Source organism: Talpa europaea (assembly GCF_964194135.1).
Source record: "Talpa europaea genome assembly, chromosome: 3".
Taxonomy (NCBI): domain Eukaryota; kingdom Metazoa; phylum Chordata; class Mammalia; order Eulipotyphla; family Talpidae; genus Talpa; species Talpa europaea.
The window spans coordinates 52,287,145-52,303,757 of NC_140069.1; the positions used below are offsets into that span (position 1 = coordinate 52,287,145).

The window sequence follows — 16,613 nt, forward strand, 5'->3', positions numbered from 1 at the left end:
TTAGCCTGTTTTTCTCATTTGGTCACTTCAGTCTGTTGGTAATATTTGGATATCTCTTCATTTATATCTTGACTTACATCGTTTTCTCACACACAATGCTTTGTATAAGGCTCACATGAGTCCCCATAAACGTTACCAAACTTGTTATGAGACTAATGTGCTTAATTTTAAAACTTTGAGAGTCTCCTGCATTAAAGGAGCAACTTAGACCCTAGGAAGGGATCTTGATGGGAGTGGTTCCCTCGTGTCACTGACCTTCCCAGTGAAGCAATTCTTTCAGAGACTCTGATGATTCTAGAACGTTCTTAATAGAAAATAACATTTATATGTTGCTCCTTTGAGTCTTTTCTTTTGTTGTTTTCTTAGCCAATACAAATGAGGCCCTTGAATGTGATGATATTAGACCCATAGGCTTAGGGGCCCATAGAAGATCTCAGGAGAAAAAAAATGTGTGGCAAAGAAAGTAGACTGGGTACCTATCTTTCACTTAAGAGGCATTAATATAACACTAAGGTAACTTTCATAATTTTATTTTAAAATTTTAATATGTTCCTGTGAATTCTTAAGATATATTGAAATAAAAGAAAAAACCACAGTTGAAGTTGACAGGTCTGCACAAACAATATAGCCTGGTCCATTCACGTGAACTTTGTCTTATTTTTTGTTGCTCAGCACTCCTATATATATATATATTTTTTTTTTATAGACACATGTTTTTGTTTTATTTATTTATTTGTTTGTTTGTTTTTTGTTTATACATGCACTGGGTACAGTCAGAACACGGGAGGGTGAGAGAATTCACCAGAGCCAGAGCAGGGAGCAGAGCAGGCAGAAGAACGGAAGTACACTGCTGAGGGGAGCAGCGGGCATCAGGAGAGGTCTGCGCGCCATGTGGGACCCTCCTCCAGTGGCCGGGGAGCAGCCCGGGATCGAACAGGCGCCGCAGAGGCCGCGGGCAGCTTCACAACCCAGCGCTCAACCGCTGCGCCACCGGGGAGGCCCACTCCTATATATTTTGAAGAGAAGTAAGACTGAAGAAGGGAGCAATGCTAAAAACAATAATGAAATATATAGGATTTGACAATGTGAAATTAAGAGCCGAAAAAGTCCATATTCTAATGAAAAATTCAATTCGGGGACTAACCTAACAAATTAATTTATAATATGAAAACAGCAACATACACATTATTCATTTATTCATTCTATGTTATAGGTAGGAGTAAAAATTTGGAAGTAACCTTGATAAAAGATAAATTATTAAATTCCTGTTTAGTAAACTATTTTGTTCTTCTGAATATAATGGTTATTAAGATTATGTGACAACATAATACTTAAAATACTTAAAATACCATGCCTTAAAGGTATGTGCAGAAGACTACACAGCTCAAATGGAAAACACTGAAAGGAAATACACCAAATGGTAACGGCTGGCTTTGGGCAATAGCAGGATGGCAGTTTCTTCTCCTTTTTGTTGATGATTACTTTAATCAGTTTGCAATTTATGAATCGGGAAGCCAATTAAAAACATCCAAACTTAAAAGCCAGTAGTTAAAGCCATAATGAAAGGAACAGAGTTCCGTTAAAATTAACTGTTCTCCACACAGCTCCATGAGGGATTTCACATGGGACAAAAATCACCGTTATCCAAATTTGTGGGGGGTCTGCACTGACTGGGGAGGTTGGAAAGACAGTGGAATAATAGCTTGAGAAATGGGACCCTCCCACTCCCAGCTGCCAGTAATTCAACCTAGGGCTTCAAGAACCAATTTCTGACCATTCAAAGTGTGGCTAGTCCCAGGAGACTGTCTCTCGCAGGCCATTGTGATGGTGATGGCTGGGAAGTGGCCTGCCCTCCTCAACAGCTCCCAGTGGACCTGGGCAGCTGTCTCAGCGTGGGGTTGCTGGTCATCAGAGACAGGGCAGGTTGTGCGCTGTTGACCTGGAGGTGAACAGTCCCCTGTCTCATACACACTCCCCGGAGGCAATAGTCCCTCATTAGAGTACAGTTTCTAATCCAAACAACCATTAATCTTTGTCAGGGTTAAAAGGCCAGAAAAGCAATTTTTGCACACACATTCTCTCTCTGTATGTGTGTAAATATGTATATATGTGCGTGTGTGTTTATTGATATACATATGAACACATACACACATTATTTGATATTGTACTTTTTGTATTTTACAAAATCAGACTTCTTTCAAAGCTCACTTGAAAAACTCCACAACTGTATCCACAGCTATGAAAACAATGCCAAGCCCAACACAACTTTCCCTGCCCACGGAGAAGAGATAACAGTGCAAAAGGAGTTATTTATTGTGGCACCTGACAAAAAATATGGAAACATGACCTACTTCAAACAATTTTTTTTTTGCCTTAGGAAGTAAATCAATCTGACTCCTAAGAATTTTTTGATCTTTTAAAGGAAATTGCTTGAAAAATAGTATTTGATTTGGAAAATGCACTTAATTTTTGTCTCAGAAACATCAGTGCTTGATTTACAGATATTAGCCTAATTTCCCATCTCACACTCTTTAAAAGCTAGTAAGAACCACATCTTCTCCATAGTTTCAAATTGTAAGGACCAAAATGATTGATAATCAGGGTAAAAAACATGAAGGCTTCCTAAATCTATTTCTGTATGCTTGAACTTTAAATCTTTCCTCTAATAAAATTAAAAAAAAAATCCTTCTTCTCCAGTAGTTATCAGCAGAATGAACACCACTCTTCCTAATGAGTCACATTCAGACATTTGGCTACTGTAAGAAAGGCAATGGACATTTAAGAGATAGAGAATATTTTTTTTTCTATCTCAAATTGTTTTTTTATTAAATTACACAAACTCAAATACATAAAATCTAATCATAGCATTTTCAAACTGGAAGAGGGCCTTGGTTGAATAATATATGATTCAGCTGGACCGAAGGACTGGCACATAATCCAAGACCTTTGACTTCTAGCCTAATAGGGCTCTAATGACACTATCTCACCTTGCAGAACGCATTACTAGAGTTCTAGAACTTACCTGGTGGGGGAGGGGCACATATATGTTTTTGCTATGCAAAATGTATTCTGAGACATTCATTAACAGCTTTTACTGAAGTTTTCTGAAGGATCTCAGATCTGCACAGTTTAGCTGCCTCTGCTTCATTTACACAGCTTTTGCTCTCAGAATCCATAGTCCTTCTGAAAAGCAGGAGGGAATTTTAGATAGGTATAGATTGCAAGGTATAGCTGAAATTCTGTTGGTACTGTCTTATGCTTGCCTTTTGAATATTCAATATAAAGAATTTGAATGTTACATAGGAATTAAAATTTCTTTAATGATACTATTTTTAAGCAAAAAAGAATACACACACACACATACACACCCCCCATTACTGGGAGAACATATACTAAATTTTGAACAGTGACTGTCTTTTAGGTGGTGTGATATGAACAAATACTTCCTGTTGTGTTTATCTTTGTATTGCCAGCTTTTGGTACTTAACATATTTTACATTTATAGTCAGAGAAAACTCCCAATAAATATACAAGTGCTATTTTTACATCTCAAGGAAATAAGGAACTTTCCAGATAAAGTGGGAAATTTGAATGCCACAGTAATGGACTTCTCACCCATTTTTAAAAATCCTGATGTTATTATCTACACATTACTTATTTGATTACAACTTCAATTTAACTTAATACATGAATCAATCTTCAAGTGCACTGAGATCTAGATTACCAAAACTTGAGCAGACAAACAGTGGGTAACCTTTGTGAGGAAAAATGAGTTGTAGAAGATTGAGTCGTAGAAGATTTTGCAGTAGTGGGCTGGGAAGTCAGATGATCCTACTGGAAGGGTGACATCTGCTAGCTTTAGAAACTGATTTATTCTGAGCACTAGAACTATTTTTTCCAAAGAGGAAATTACCATCAGGATGTTAGTGTTTTTATTAAAAATTTATTCATAGGATGATTGGTTTCTAATATTTTATTCTTTGGGATTTATTTTTCCTTGTTAAATATTAGTTGCTAATATTTTTATAAAATAAGATGAATCTGACCTAATATGATATTTTTCTTTCTTTTCTTGACCTTTTATAAAATGAGATAATATATGCTGTTGTACTAAAGCCGACCAATACAGATGTTTGTAAGATAAAAAGTCAAAGTAGAAAATCAACATTTTCTCTTAATTTCTATACCTCCAATTCCATTTCTCTAATGATAACTTCTAATATTTTGATGTGTATCATTGTTTTATATATATATATATAATTTAAAAGCTAAAAGTCAGACCACACTAATATATAATGGCTTTGCAACTTACCTTTCTCCAACTTAACAGTATATCTCTTATTGATAGTGATATAGCATTTCATTATTTAAGTTATTAATGAGTTATTTATCTATATACTTTTAATGAATATTAAAGTCCTTTCAAATATTTTTATTACTGAGTAAGTGCTACCAGAAACATCCCTGCCATATTTCTTTACATACTTATGATAGCATTTCTATAGGATACATTTCTAAACATGGGGTCAACTGGTATAGGATAAGTACATCAACATTATGGACATTTTTGATAGCTTCACATCTATGGAGTGAGGGCGCAGTGGTGGGTTTTGGGGCAGGAACATGGACCCCTGAAGTCTGCCATAGGATCTGACATAATGGACATTTGTCCAGTCTGTTTTGTGGAAGTAGTTTGACTGACAGGAGAGATCTTTTGCAGCATAAATTTATATCACATTCAAACTAGTAACAGGTAAATTATGTGTGGTGTTGAACAGATAAAACTCTGGCTAGATCAACTTCTGTTTTCAGAACTGCATTGCTTTTGGTCATTCTTTCAGTGAAGAGATGAAAATTAGTATAGCTTCATTGATGCTTCAAATAGAGCAGACAGATCCTCTTCTGACTGAGGGCGTGGTGCAAGCTTGGTGACTCTTTCCTAAAACAGTAAACAAAAGAAATTTCCCAGGGATGTGAAAATATAGTAGTAGGCTGGTAGTTTGTAAAACCTACCAGATTTTGTATATTAACTTGGTTATAAGAAACAGCGACTTTAGTGATTTTTAAAAAATCATATTTCTTGTTAGCTAATTGACCCCCAACTCTGAGCTTTATGAAGTTATGCCTTCCAGTGAAGAATTCCAAAAGCCATTGCTCTTGCATTATACCCTGGCAATAGCATTTTGCCTAAACCAACCTCGGAAAAGATACCTTTTATAATGGTCAGCAACCTCGGACAGGTTTTCCTGGTGAGAACCCAGCCCTAGTAATCACCTGTGCTGCCAAGGCAAACAGAACCAGGTCATCCCTGACTTCAAAGTTGTCTCTGACTTCAAAGATAGTATATTTTATTTTGCAACTTGGACTTAAGGTATATTCAAAAGAACTTCATTAGGACATTACCTTTCAGGCTATGAGCAACAAGCAGTTGCTTTTTAAATATTAACTGGGGTTTTATCTCTATATTTCCAAATGAATTCAGTGATTTGCCTAATTTTGCTAATAATTATTGAGTTGAGTCATCAAAAACACCCACACTACTACTGCTACTACCTTTACTCTCAGAGGTGACTCCTTGATCCCTTTGGGACAAGGGATTAAAGATGTTATAATGACTATCCTGTGTCCAAATTTCTGAGGCTAAACAAAAATAGGGATTTTGTTTGCCATTTTCCTTGGTCTCTCAGTCCATTTTCTTATCATAAGCATTAATTTGGGAGCATAGCTGGCAGAGGAGGAAGCTCCATGAGGTCAGGGTTAAATATACTTTCTATGCCCATTGTCTACCAGAATGTTCAACATACAGGATATTGGTGCTTATCAGTTATTGAATTAATGAAGATGGTGGGAGGGGGGATACATAGCACTCTGACTTCCATCACTTCCCATTTTCCTTATTTCAGAAATGATACCCAATCACACAGGCAAAAACCTAGAAGTCATCCTTGATTCCTTTTCCCCTCACTGTACATTTCATTAGCAAGTTTGTCAGATCTATCTCCAAAATGAATTAAAAATATGACCACTTCTCACCTTTTGTCCCACAAAAATCCAAGTCTACTTCACCATCCCCTGTCCTACTTGCACCATTCCCCTGTCCTACTTGCAATGATTCTTAAGGGGCTATTTCCATGTTTGCTCCATTTTTGCCCCTTAGGGTTCATCCTCCACACCACAGTCAGAGAGAATTCTCCCCCCAGTATAAATTTGATCTAGTAAGATCCCCTTACTTAATGCTCTCTGATGATTTACATTGCAATTAGAACAGGACCATGACCTCTAGTGCCTGCCAGATCTGCCCTGCTTCTCACCCTGCTCTGACTTTTCTCCCATGGCTTCATTTCACTTAGCCCCATGGTCCCCTTTCAGTCCCATAAAAATGCAAATCTTCACCCTGTCCAGGGCCTTTTCCTTCTACTTGGAATACTTTTTCCAGGTCTTTACATGGTTGCCGCCACCTCCATTCAGAGGCCTACTCTGTCCACTCTCTCTGGAGTTCTCTCCACACTATTTATTACAACTCAGCAACAGCAAAAATCCCCAAATGATCTAGCTCAAAAATAGGCAAATGACTTAGAAAGACATTTTTCCAAAGAAAATATAGACATATCCAATAAGCACATGAAAATATGCTTCCATCATTAGTCACTAGGGAAATGTCAATCAAAACCACAATAAGATCTCACTTCATATTCAGTAGAATGGGTATCAAAAAAATAAAAATAAAAAGGAAAATCACACATTTTGGTGAAGATGTGCAGAAATTAAGCCCTCATGCATTATTGATGGGGATATAAAATGATATAGAAAGCAGTTCAGAATTCCACAAAAAAATTAAACATAGAATTATCATATGATCCATTCCTAGGTATATACCTAAATGAATTAAAATGAGGGTCTAAAACAGATACTTGTACATTGTTCATGCAGTACTATTCACAATAGCAAAAGGTGGAAACAACCCAAGTATTCATCAACAGATGAATGTTGATCATCAACAGATGATCAGCAATGTGGCATATTTATACAATGGAATTCTAGGCAGCCGTACAAAGGAATGACATTCTGACACTTAAAACTAGCATTATGTTAAGTGAAACACAAAAGGACAAATACCGTCTCATTCCACTTATATGAGGTGCCTAGAATAGACAACTTCTTAGAGATAGGAAGTAGAATAGAGTCAATCAGGGGCTAGGGGGAAGGGAGGATGGGGAGTTATTGTTTACCATTAAACAATAGAGCAGAGTTTCTATTTGGAATGAGTAAAAAGTTCTGGAAAAGAATACTGGTAACAGTTACACAACATTGTAAATATACTTAATAACACTGAATTATACACTTAAATATGGTTACCACTATTTGAAAATTAACTTTAACAAAAGGAAGGATGGATAGACAGATTTGGAGAAAGATGGGAGGCAATGTTAATTTGTACAGGTAAAGCCAAGGTAAACTTTTACATACAGGCATATCTTTCAGAAACCCGAAAGAATTTTGAAAAGCCATACTAAGAGCATAATGGGTGGAGGACTATGGGTGGAGGACTATGGGTGCTCGTGGTGGGAGCACACCTGAGGGAGGAACTCCTATGTAGTCAAGGATATAAAACAATGGTAGTTAATTAAAAAAGAAAGAAAATCCATAGTGAGACAGACACTTGTTCATAGTGTTTGGTCAAGAATACAGGTCTGGGGGACTCCCTGGTGGCCTAGAGATTTGGTGTCAGGACTACCACCATTACGGCCCTAGCCCTACAGCGACAAAGCAGCCTAAGTTCGATCCCTGGGGAGGAAGCTAGCCCACATGGCACAGAAGAGCCTCTCTCCCCACCCATTTCGCCCGCTGCTCCCCTTAGCAGTGTATTTCAGTGGATCCTGTTCTGCTCCCCACTCTGTCTTTGGCGAATCCTCTCACCTCCCCCTACCTGCCCACACTTCTGGTTTACACCCTAGTTCTTCTGCACAAAAATAAAATAAACAAAAATAAAAAAGTCTTATAATAAAGGAACAATTCTTTTTTAAAGTTTTTTTTTTTTTTAATATTTACTTATTTATACAAGCACTGGGGTACAGGCCAGAAGTAAAGGAGGGTGAGAAAATTCACCAGAGACAGAGCAGGGAGCAGAACAGGCAGAAGGACTGAAGTAACTGCTGAGGGGAGCAGTGGGCAAGAAAGGAGAGGTCTGCTTCGCCATGTGGGAATCTCCCTGGCCTGCCGGGAATCAAACTGGTGCTGCAGAGGCTGCAGACAGCTTCACAGCACTGTGCTCAACCTGCTGCGCCACTGGGAGGCCCTTAAAGGAATAATTCTTAAAAAAAAAAAAAAAAGAATCAGGCCTGGTTGTTTTCCAGAAAAAACTGATCTCTCACTGCTGAATATAAACATCATGTTTGTGGCAGGGTCAAGAATTGAAGTTCAGCTTTTGCTATGGCCATAGATATTTGCCATCCTATTGTGTTTATAATGAGTGTCTTAGGATGAGAGTCTTATCTGATGAACTCAAAGGCCCTAGAAAGATCCTGTTCATCTTTGGTGAAGTAGTTCGGAATGTTCAGAAGTACTTCAGGCCAAGCTGAGCTAGGTTTCTCTTCCACATTTCTAATCCTCAAGAATTGGTTAAACAGGGGCAAGGATGTGCTGTTTGTAAAATATCTCCACACATATCATCTATGCCACATAAAAACTAACCTCTCAGATTTAAAATGTGTTCAGCAATGTGTTATTATTTATAGACATGTACGACTGAAGGACAACTGATTAACATGGGCACTGAAATAAATTCAGACTACTACTTTTAGCACATTCATAAAATAACAACATTTCAGCTGGCCTGTCTGCCAGGGAGTGGAAGTTCTCATTTTGGTAGACAGCTCCCCTCAGTATGAAATGTTTTGATTTGAAATGTAAATGTTTCTTTCCAGAGGTTTCAGAAATCCAGCTTGGAAGATTAATTTATTCTTGCCTGTTCCTCTTCCTGCCTGGTTATGGCAGTTGGCTGCCTCTGTACACAGGGCTGCTATTTGCTGTCACTAGTATGGGTTGTGGTGTTTGGTCAAGAATACAGGCCTGGTTGTTCCTTCCAGAAAAAACTGATCTTTCACTGCTGAACATAAAAGATGCTTTATCAAATCTTGATTACATAAAATAAGCTTTCTGGCAATGTTCTCTGCGGGAAACTGTATATTCCTCTCATTACTTTAAATCCTGTGGATACTAATGGGTGAAGATTAGCCTGCTTGCATGTAAAAAATTCATAAGTTACCATAGCATTTCTGTAAAATGTTTACTGCTGAAAAAAAAAAAATCCACAAACAAAAAACCCCATAGTTGTTCTTCATCTGCAAAACAGACAATTTTATTTCTAAGTTTCTTTCTAAAGTTCTAAGAATCTTTTTCTCTATGCCTCTCTCTTCTTTCTCCCTGCAAAATGGACTTCAAAATGGAACTAGTGCTAGTTAACTAAAGTAATGACTATGTCTTTCCTAATCAGAAAAACATGATCAAAGAAGGAAAAAAGCAGCATACATGTTGGGGCTGTTTTCTAACTATAGCTTGAGGAAATCCTGGCTTCCTTATTTATAGACTTGAGTTGCATTCAGAAGATTCAATTTACCTCGTGTCTTTCATGAAATGAAGAGATTAGTTTTGTTTAATTAAGGTTTTGCTATCTATGATTTCCCAGTATGACATGTGTACTGAGGCATTCAGAATGATACCTAATTAACTTTCTATTTCAGTGGATGGTCTCAGATATTAGTTTGGATTTGTTGATGTCTGAAACAGTTTTTGAAAAAGAAAGTCTGAGCACAGTAGCATTAAAACAGTAAACACTTGCCAATGTGTGATGGCTGGATGATGCATGGCCACTAGCAAAGATATGACCAAAAATATATAATTTCATCTGAAAATCATAGATACCATTCTTAGAGAGGCTGACAAATGCATATTCCTAAGCACTTTCCGGGGCTGAACCAGCAAAACTTATCAGAAGACCTTTGCAGAGTAGTCACTCTTATTGGCACCATGCTGTAAGAACCAGAAGATACATTAAATGTGTGGTGACCATTTTCTCTCTAGTCCCTGGATAGAATTCCATGGATCACTGTCATCAGTTGGGTTCTATTAATTCTAAGGAAACTTCTCAAAAAGTTATCACCATTCAGGGATAAAGTTCACCTGGACAACAGATTTAGAAGGAGAGGGCTACAGTTGTTGATGTTCATTTCATGTTTGGTGCAACAGAGGATGAATGAGCAAAACAGAGAGGTTCCTGACCTCATAGAACTTAACATTCTGGTAGGCTTGTTTAAAATGACTATAATAGTCATTTTTGGGGAGACTGTTTTAACCCTTGCACTTATGGGTTAGAGCTAAGAGTTTGTGGGTTAGCCCAGGGCTCTGCTACACTGTTAGCTCTGTTCCAATATCAGGGCTACATCCACGAATGCCTGAACTTTGGGTAGATGTACTTTATCCTCATATTGTTTAAGTGATTCTTGCCATTTGGACTAAGTAAGCACTCTGGGAGTGGGGAGCATGGTGTGATCCACACTCTAAGTCCCCATAACTCTGAACTCTGTATTTTATGCTGAGTTGCAATGAACAAGGTCTTTGACTATTATGATCTAAGGCTCTAGCACAAGAGTTGCTGATCCTAAATGGAAGAGAGATTCAATGGGGAATAAACTTTCTTCAGGAGAACCTCGGGAGGGGAAATTATACATCTATTATGATTTGCCAAATAAAGAATGGCAGCTCATTTTATTTTATTTTATTATTATTTTTTAAAGATTTACTTATTTATTTATACAAACACTGGGTACAGTCAGAAGTGGGGGAGGGTGAGAGAATTCACCAGAGCCAGAGCGGGAAGCAGAGCAGGCAGAAGGACCGAAGTACACTGCTGAGGGGAGCAGTGGGCGGCAGGAGAGGTCTGAGCACCATGTGGGACCCTCCTCAGGTGGCCGGGGAGCAGCTGGGGATCGAACCGGTGCTGCAGAGGCTGCGGGCGGCTTCGCAACCCAGCGCTCAGCCACTGCGCCACCAAGGAGGCCTGGCAGCTCATTTTAAATTCTTCAGCAACTTTTAAATAAATGAAATAACATCCAAAGTGACACAGATATGCATGTTTATGTATGCATATGTTTAAAATCAATAAGCTCCCAAATATGTTAAAAAGTGATTTTATATTATTTAAAGGCCATGTCTATTTTCACAAAAGAGTAGGAATTTACAAGTCAATCATAATGGAAAATAATATCAGTGGCCCTTTTGCAATAACTTCACATATTTCTCAAAAGAGTAGAAATGGAGAAAAGAGAAAATGTGCCTCAATATAAATTTGACTGTTTGCCTACATTTTTATAAAGGATACTTTTAATTACACCATAAAAGCCATAGATAGCCACGGTTTTGTGGGCAAATACAAAGGTAAGGGAGACTTGGCTCCGCCCTCAGGAGACTAGGAAGCTACTATCTGGAGACACAGACAGCAGGGGGAGATACTGAGGCTCTGACTGTGCCCTAGGTATCCACTTCCCTCAAAATACCCTAAGTGGACCAGGTCTTCCCTGCAGCTTTGTTTTTAGGATATCGGATGGTTTCACTTTAAGGAGGAATACAGGGGGACCAAATAAGGCATCAGGGAAAAAAAATAATAACAATAGAAAACAAAACCAAACCAAAATAAACAGACAACTATAAATCAGAGACATTCTGCAGGGGAAGAGAAGGGAGAGGGATCAAAACGAGGGAGGGAAGAGCACAAGGGACTAAGGAGATGGTGCACGGGTGAATTGGTGGTGGAGATTTTATGAGGACTACACCTGAGAAAAGAAAGCAAACATTGTAAAACAATGAACAATGATGTAAAATATATATAAATAAATTATATAGTTAAAAAAACCCACACCAAAAAAGTATACATCAATAAAGTGATTTCTAATGTTTGTTTCAAAATAATCCAGTGTGAGAGGGAGTGGAAGGGAGTTAGATTGAAAAATATTGTCCCTATGTTGATAATTATTAAAGCTAATTGATGAGTAAAGGGGAGAAGTTGCAGGGGTAGGGGGGGAAGGGGGAGTGAGACACACTGTGTTTCTTACCTGGGGCAGTGTTCCTTTTACTAGTGCGGGGATATCAGACTTGCAGTAACCAATGGCAGATAGGCCATCATCAACATCCAGATCGAATAAGAATTTCCGGAGTGTGTCTGCCAAAACAGGTCCAGCATCTGAGATCCTGGCAGTGCGGGTATCAGCTCCTAGAAGACACAAAGTACTGACTGTCCAGAGAGGAGGAAGCTGGCCCTAATTCAGTCACAAGATAGCTGAATACATAACCTACTGCTGGCTCCCAAACACCCAGGACAAGGGCCCTGCTGTGTCTCCACATGGAGACAGGCCCAGAGGTCAACCCCGCAGATGGGCCAGATCGGCTGGAGGAACCCCCAGAGCCTCTGTGGAGAAGCTGACTGGCGGGCATGCTAACGGGCTCTCACATTTCCAAAGGCCTCCTGGGCCCCTGTGTGGCGGGAAGAAGAGGGAGAGAGCCAAGAAAAGAGTTACAGAAGACCAAGAAAGAAGGCTAGTATTTGGATGAGAGGAATGAACATTTATTTGTAGGAGAAAACACAGCTTATATAACTTTCAAGGCTTGGGATTTGCTGACATCTAGAGGTATACATGTTCAATGTCTTTTTACACAACATCAATGAAGGAAAAGGAAGACAAACCCTTTACCAGCATCTTTTTTTATTTATTTATTTATTTATTTATTTATTTATTTATTTGTTTGTTTTGTTTTATACAAGCACTGGGTACAGTCAGAAGCGCGGGGTGGGGTTGGTGGTGGGTGAGAGAATTCACCAGAGCCAGAGCAGGGAGCAGAGCAGGCAGAAGGACCCAAGTACACTGCTGAGGGGAGCAGTGGGCGGCAGGAGAGGTCTGCGCACCATGTGGGACCCTCCTCCGGTGGCCGGGGAGCAGCTGGGGATCGAACCTGCGCCGCAGAGGCCGCGGGCAGCTTCGCAACCCAGCGCTCAACCGCTGCGCCGCCAGGGAGGCCCCTTTTACCAGCATCTTGAGGCAAAGGCATATAGAAATATAAAAACTCTAGAATTAACTGCTGAAAGGTAGGAAAATTAAGTATGAGAAAAATTGATTTAGTGTAGCCAGGGGAGAATATATTACCTCTTTGTAGCCACAAAATGTCTTGTTTTGGTGTCTATTGCCAAAAGGCAGGATAGTTCCCTCTAAGTAAGTGGGTTAAGCAGACCCAAGTACATGAAGAATCTCAGAAAATAGTAATCAAAATGTAGATAATAACGATATCAATAAAGTGGGAAGAAGGTTGGTAAGGGTTGGAGATGCCTGTTTCCTAACTTCTTGGAAATAATTTCTCCCATTTGTTATGACAAGATTTTGACATAATTAACAATTAATACATGAGATTATGAAGACAGTAAACTGGAAGAACCAGGGGGTTCTGCCCTCAGACAGAGCGGCAGTGAAAGTTCCCAGACAAAGAGGACTGATCCCCAAACCTAGCACCATTCCTAAACCTCTACCCTTTATTCTAGTTGAACACATGCATTGCCTGGCAGGAAGCCCTCTAACAGTGGAATGTAGCATTGCATGTTATCCAAAATGCCACATGCTCCAGCCTAAGCCCACTTTCCCTGTGTTGTTCAAAAGGAGACTAGAATGTGCAGTTCACCTCCATATTGAAATACATTATTAATGTTTTAACCTTTCTCTCCTAAGACAGCAAGGACTGTTTTAGTAATCCAGGGAAAGGTTATAAATAGAACCAGATACAGGCGTAGCTGGGAGTGCCGCTGGATGGAAGTAAACCTTGCTTGATAAGACTTGTCTGTATTACACAGCAGCAGCAAAAATATGGGCTAGGTGGAGAGGCGACATATGATATAAGGTGTTAAAGGTTTTTATGTTTCCAGGATTGTGGCCACAAAACACACCATCCAAACCTCTAGGTTTTCCTATAAAGTGTTTTAGAAAAAAAAAAGAAGGTAGGAAAGAAAATAATTTAATCTAAAGTTAAGTGCCTCCCCTGGTGGTGCAGCAGTTGAGCACTGGGTTGCGAGACTGCCCGCAGCCTCTGCAGTGCCAGTTCGATCCCCGGCCACCGGCAAGGGTCCCACAAAAAATAAATAAATTAATTAATTAAAAATCTATAGTTAAGAAAATCTGACACTGGGAATCAACTATTTAATTGTCAAGGATGGAATAATATTGAAATCTCTTATGCAAGAAGATAGAATTGGTGGGTTTTTCCTGTCCTGGATTTTGTCTAACAGAGGAATTGCTTTCTTAGTAATTTTGTTGGCTTCCTGGAATATCAACTTTAAGTTTTCTAAGATTTTCCTATTTGCCATACATCTAGCCTACTATTCTGACTCCTTCCTAGTTACACTGTCAGCATATTTACAAAGGCATCTGAGCCCCAAAACATGGCTAAACATTCCCAACTGAAAGGGCTATGGGACACCAGGCCCTTGGTAGAGGTAGCACCATGTTTCCAGTGTGCATGCTGGGAAATGTAGCCCACTGCTCCTCCGGTTCTCATCCTTGGCAGTGGCTTCTTTCATTAACATTCCCAGCACAGCACCTGGAACTTGGGAAAGAACAAAGACCAGAGTGTGAGAGAGAAGGGAGGGGAAGCAGCTCACACGGAAGGAAGGATGCCTGTGGTCACTCCTACCTTGGAAATAATCTCTCCAATGGCTGGTACGAGAAAAGCATAATAAAGTTTTCTTTTTAGCTATCCCCTCTACCTTGAACACAAGTAGGGGAATAAGATGTTTTGCAAGTTAATCAAATCTCGTGTTTTTGAAAGAGGTCTCAAGTTACAAAAACACCAAAATTTGATTTAAAACTAGAGTTATCCTGTCACAATTTTATTTTGTATAAGATTTAAAAGATACATCTGGTATCTTATAGACATTATTTCTCTTGCAGAACACAAACAAATTCTTTTTTGGGGATTTTTTTAATAAAGTTTTGAATTGTTTAGTTTCTCTATAATTGGGAATTTACCTATTAAACAAATAGCATTGCATTATTTATTACAAAATGGCAAAAGTCATTTGTAATATTAATACTATATAGAGTTTCACTTTTCCTGGGGATGAAAACAGTGGAAATAACATTACTACAAACTTAACATACATGATATGGGTTCATTTCGTTATTGATAAACTATTAGGAAAGAAAGTTATCGAATTTTAGCATTACATAATACTGTGCAGATTACCAACATTTTATTATTAAATTCTCAAAGCAACATTTGGGATTTTTTTTTAATGTTTTATCTTTAGAAGCAAACCTAGGAAATGCTCCACATATATTGTGTCACATATTTATGAGTGATGGTTCATACCTAGTATTTCTGCTGTTTCCAGGTGCCGTTCAGGAGCCATTTGTGCCGTGAAAGTGAACACCGCTGGAGAGGTGAGCACCACAGAAAGGCCATGAGGCTGGAGAGAAACACAGCATGGTGACAAGTGGGGCACAGCTGGCCTTCAATCTGCATATTATAGCTGTTAACTTACTTTCACTTATACTCTAAGTAATCAAGATTTGATAAATACATTTATGGAAAGTGTGAGGAGTGCAAGAATTAATGAAACAATTTAGTATGATTTTACCACTAGTGGGTGATCCACATTATAATCCTTTGCTTTATATGTCTTCACTAAGCCAGATATTGGGTAGGACATTCCATGGCTGGAAAAGAAAGAGTCCTTATGTTGACATGTAGCTAGCACAAATTCAAGTTAACAATACAAAGATACTCTTATGAGGAAGCCCTTAACAGTCTCTGCACAATATTGTTATCTCACAAAGTTATACATTCTGTATTCTATGATATTAGGATATGTTACTATATATTTGACATTTAGTGTGTTCATTAATAAAACCTCTCCAATGTTCAAATTCAAATGCTTATGAAGTTGTATGCCATTAAAAAATGTTGATGCCAACCAAGGTTGCTCCCCAAACACATTGGTTAACTTTATCATCTTGAAGAAATCAAGAATTTCCTTTGAAGTGCCTTTAATAAGCACCAGGGCATGTATCTTCTGTTTTGCTCTGCACTCCCTTGGCAGCCTGCACCTTCACTGGCTCAAGATGTTGATGGGAGTTATGAGCCAAAGCGTGCTGCATTAGACACACAAGTGTGACCTGCCAGCAATCTGTCCTGCCAGTAATTGAGACATTCTTTCAGATGTTACATACTAATGAACTTGAATCATAAGTGATTATTATTCCGTCCTGAAAGACTATCAAGAAAGGAACCATGTTCTCTTTATTTGTGGGGTTATTTTTGTTTGTTTTCTTATAGAGATTTAATCCTCTACTTCAAATATACAACAGCAAGTTAGGAAGTAACTAAGTTAGGAAGTAACTTAGACTCCAAAGGGCATGCGAGTCCACATCCTGTGTCAACATGCATAAGAATAAATAAATGCTTAAGCATCTTTTTGCTTGTCAGTTCTCAAATTTATTTTTCTTTTTTTTTTTCTCCACCACCATTCTTATATCCCCTTATTTTGGTTTGTTTTAATGGGAAAATGCCTTATATTTTCT

At 38.6% G+C, this 16,613-nt stretch overlaps 1 protein-coding gene across 2 annotated transcripts in view; it reads right to left on the reverse strand.

Annotated features, from left to right (window-relative positions):
* Positions 1-4,855: 4,855 nt before the first annotated feature.
* Positions 4,856-16,613, reverse strand: part of ADHFE1 (alcohol dehydrogenase iron containing 1) — a gene marked incomplete at both ends in the record, with an annotated part of 35,412 nt that continues 23,654 nt past the window's right edge. For both annotated transcript variants that reach the window (XM_084229303.1, XM_084229304.1), the window contains 4 exons: positions 4,856-4,939; positions 12,108-12,265; positions 15,403-15,499; positions 15,671-15,749. In XM_084229303.1, the coding sequence (XP_084085429.1) occupies positions 4,856-4,939; positions 12,108-12,265; positions 15,403-15,499; positions 15,671-15,749 (418 nt within the window). The remainder of the gene's footprint in view (positions 4,940-12,107; positions 12,266-15,402; positions 15,500-15,670; positions 15,750-16,613) is intronic.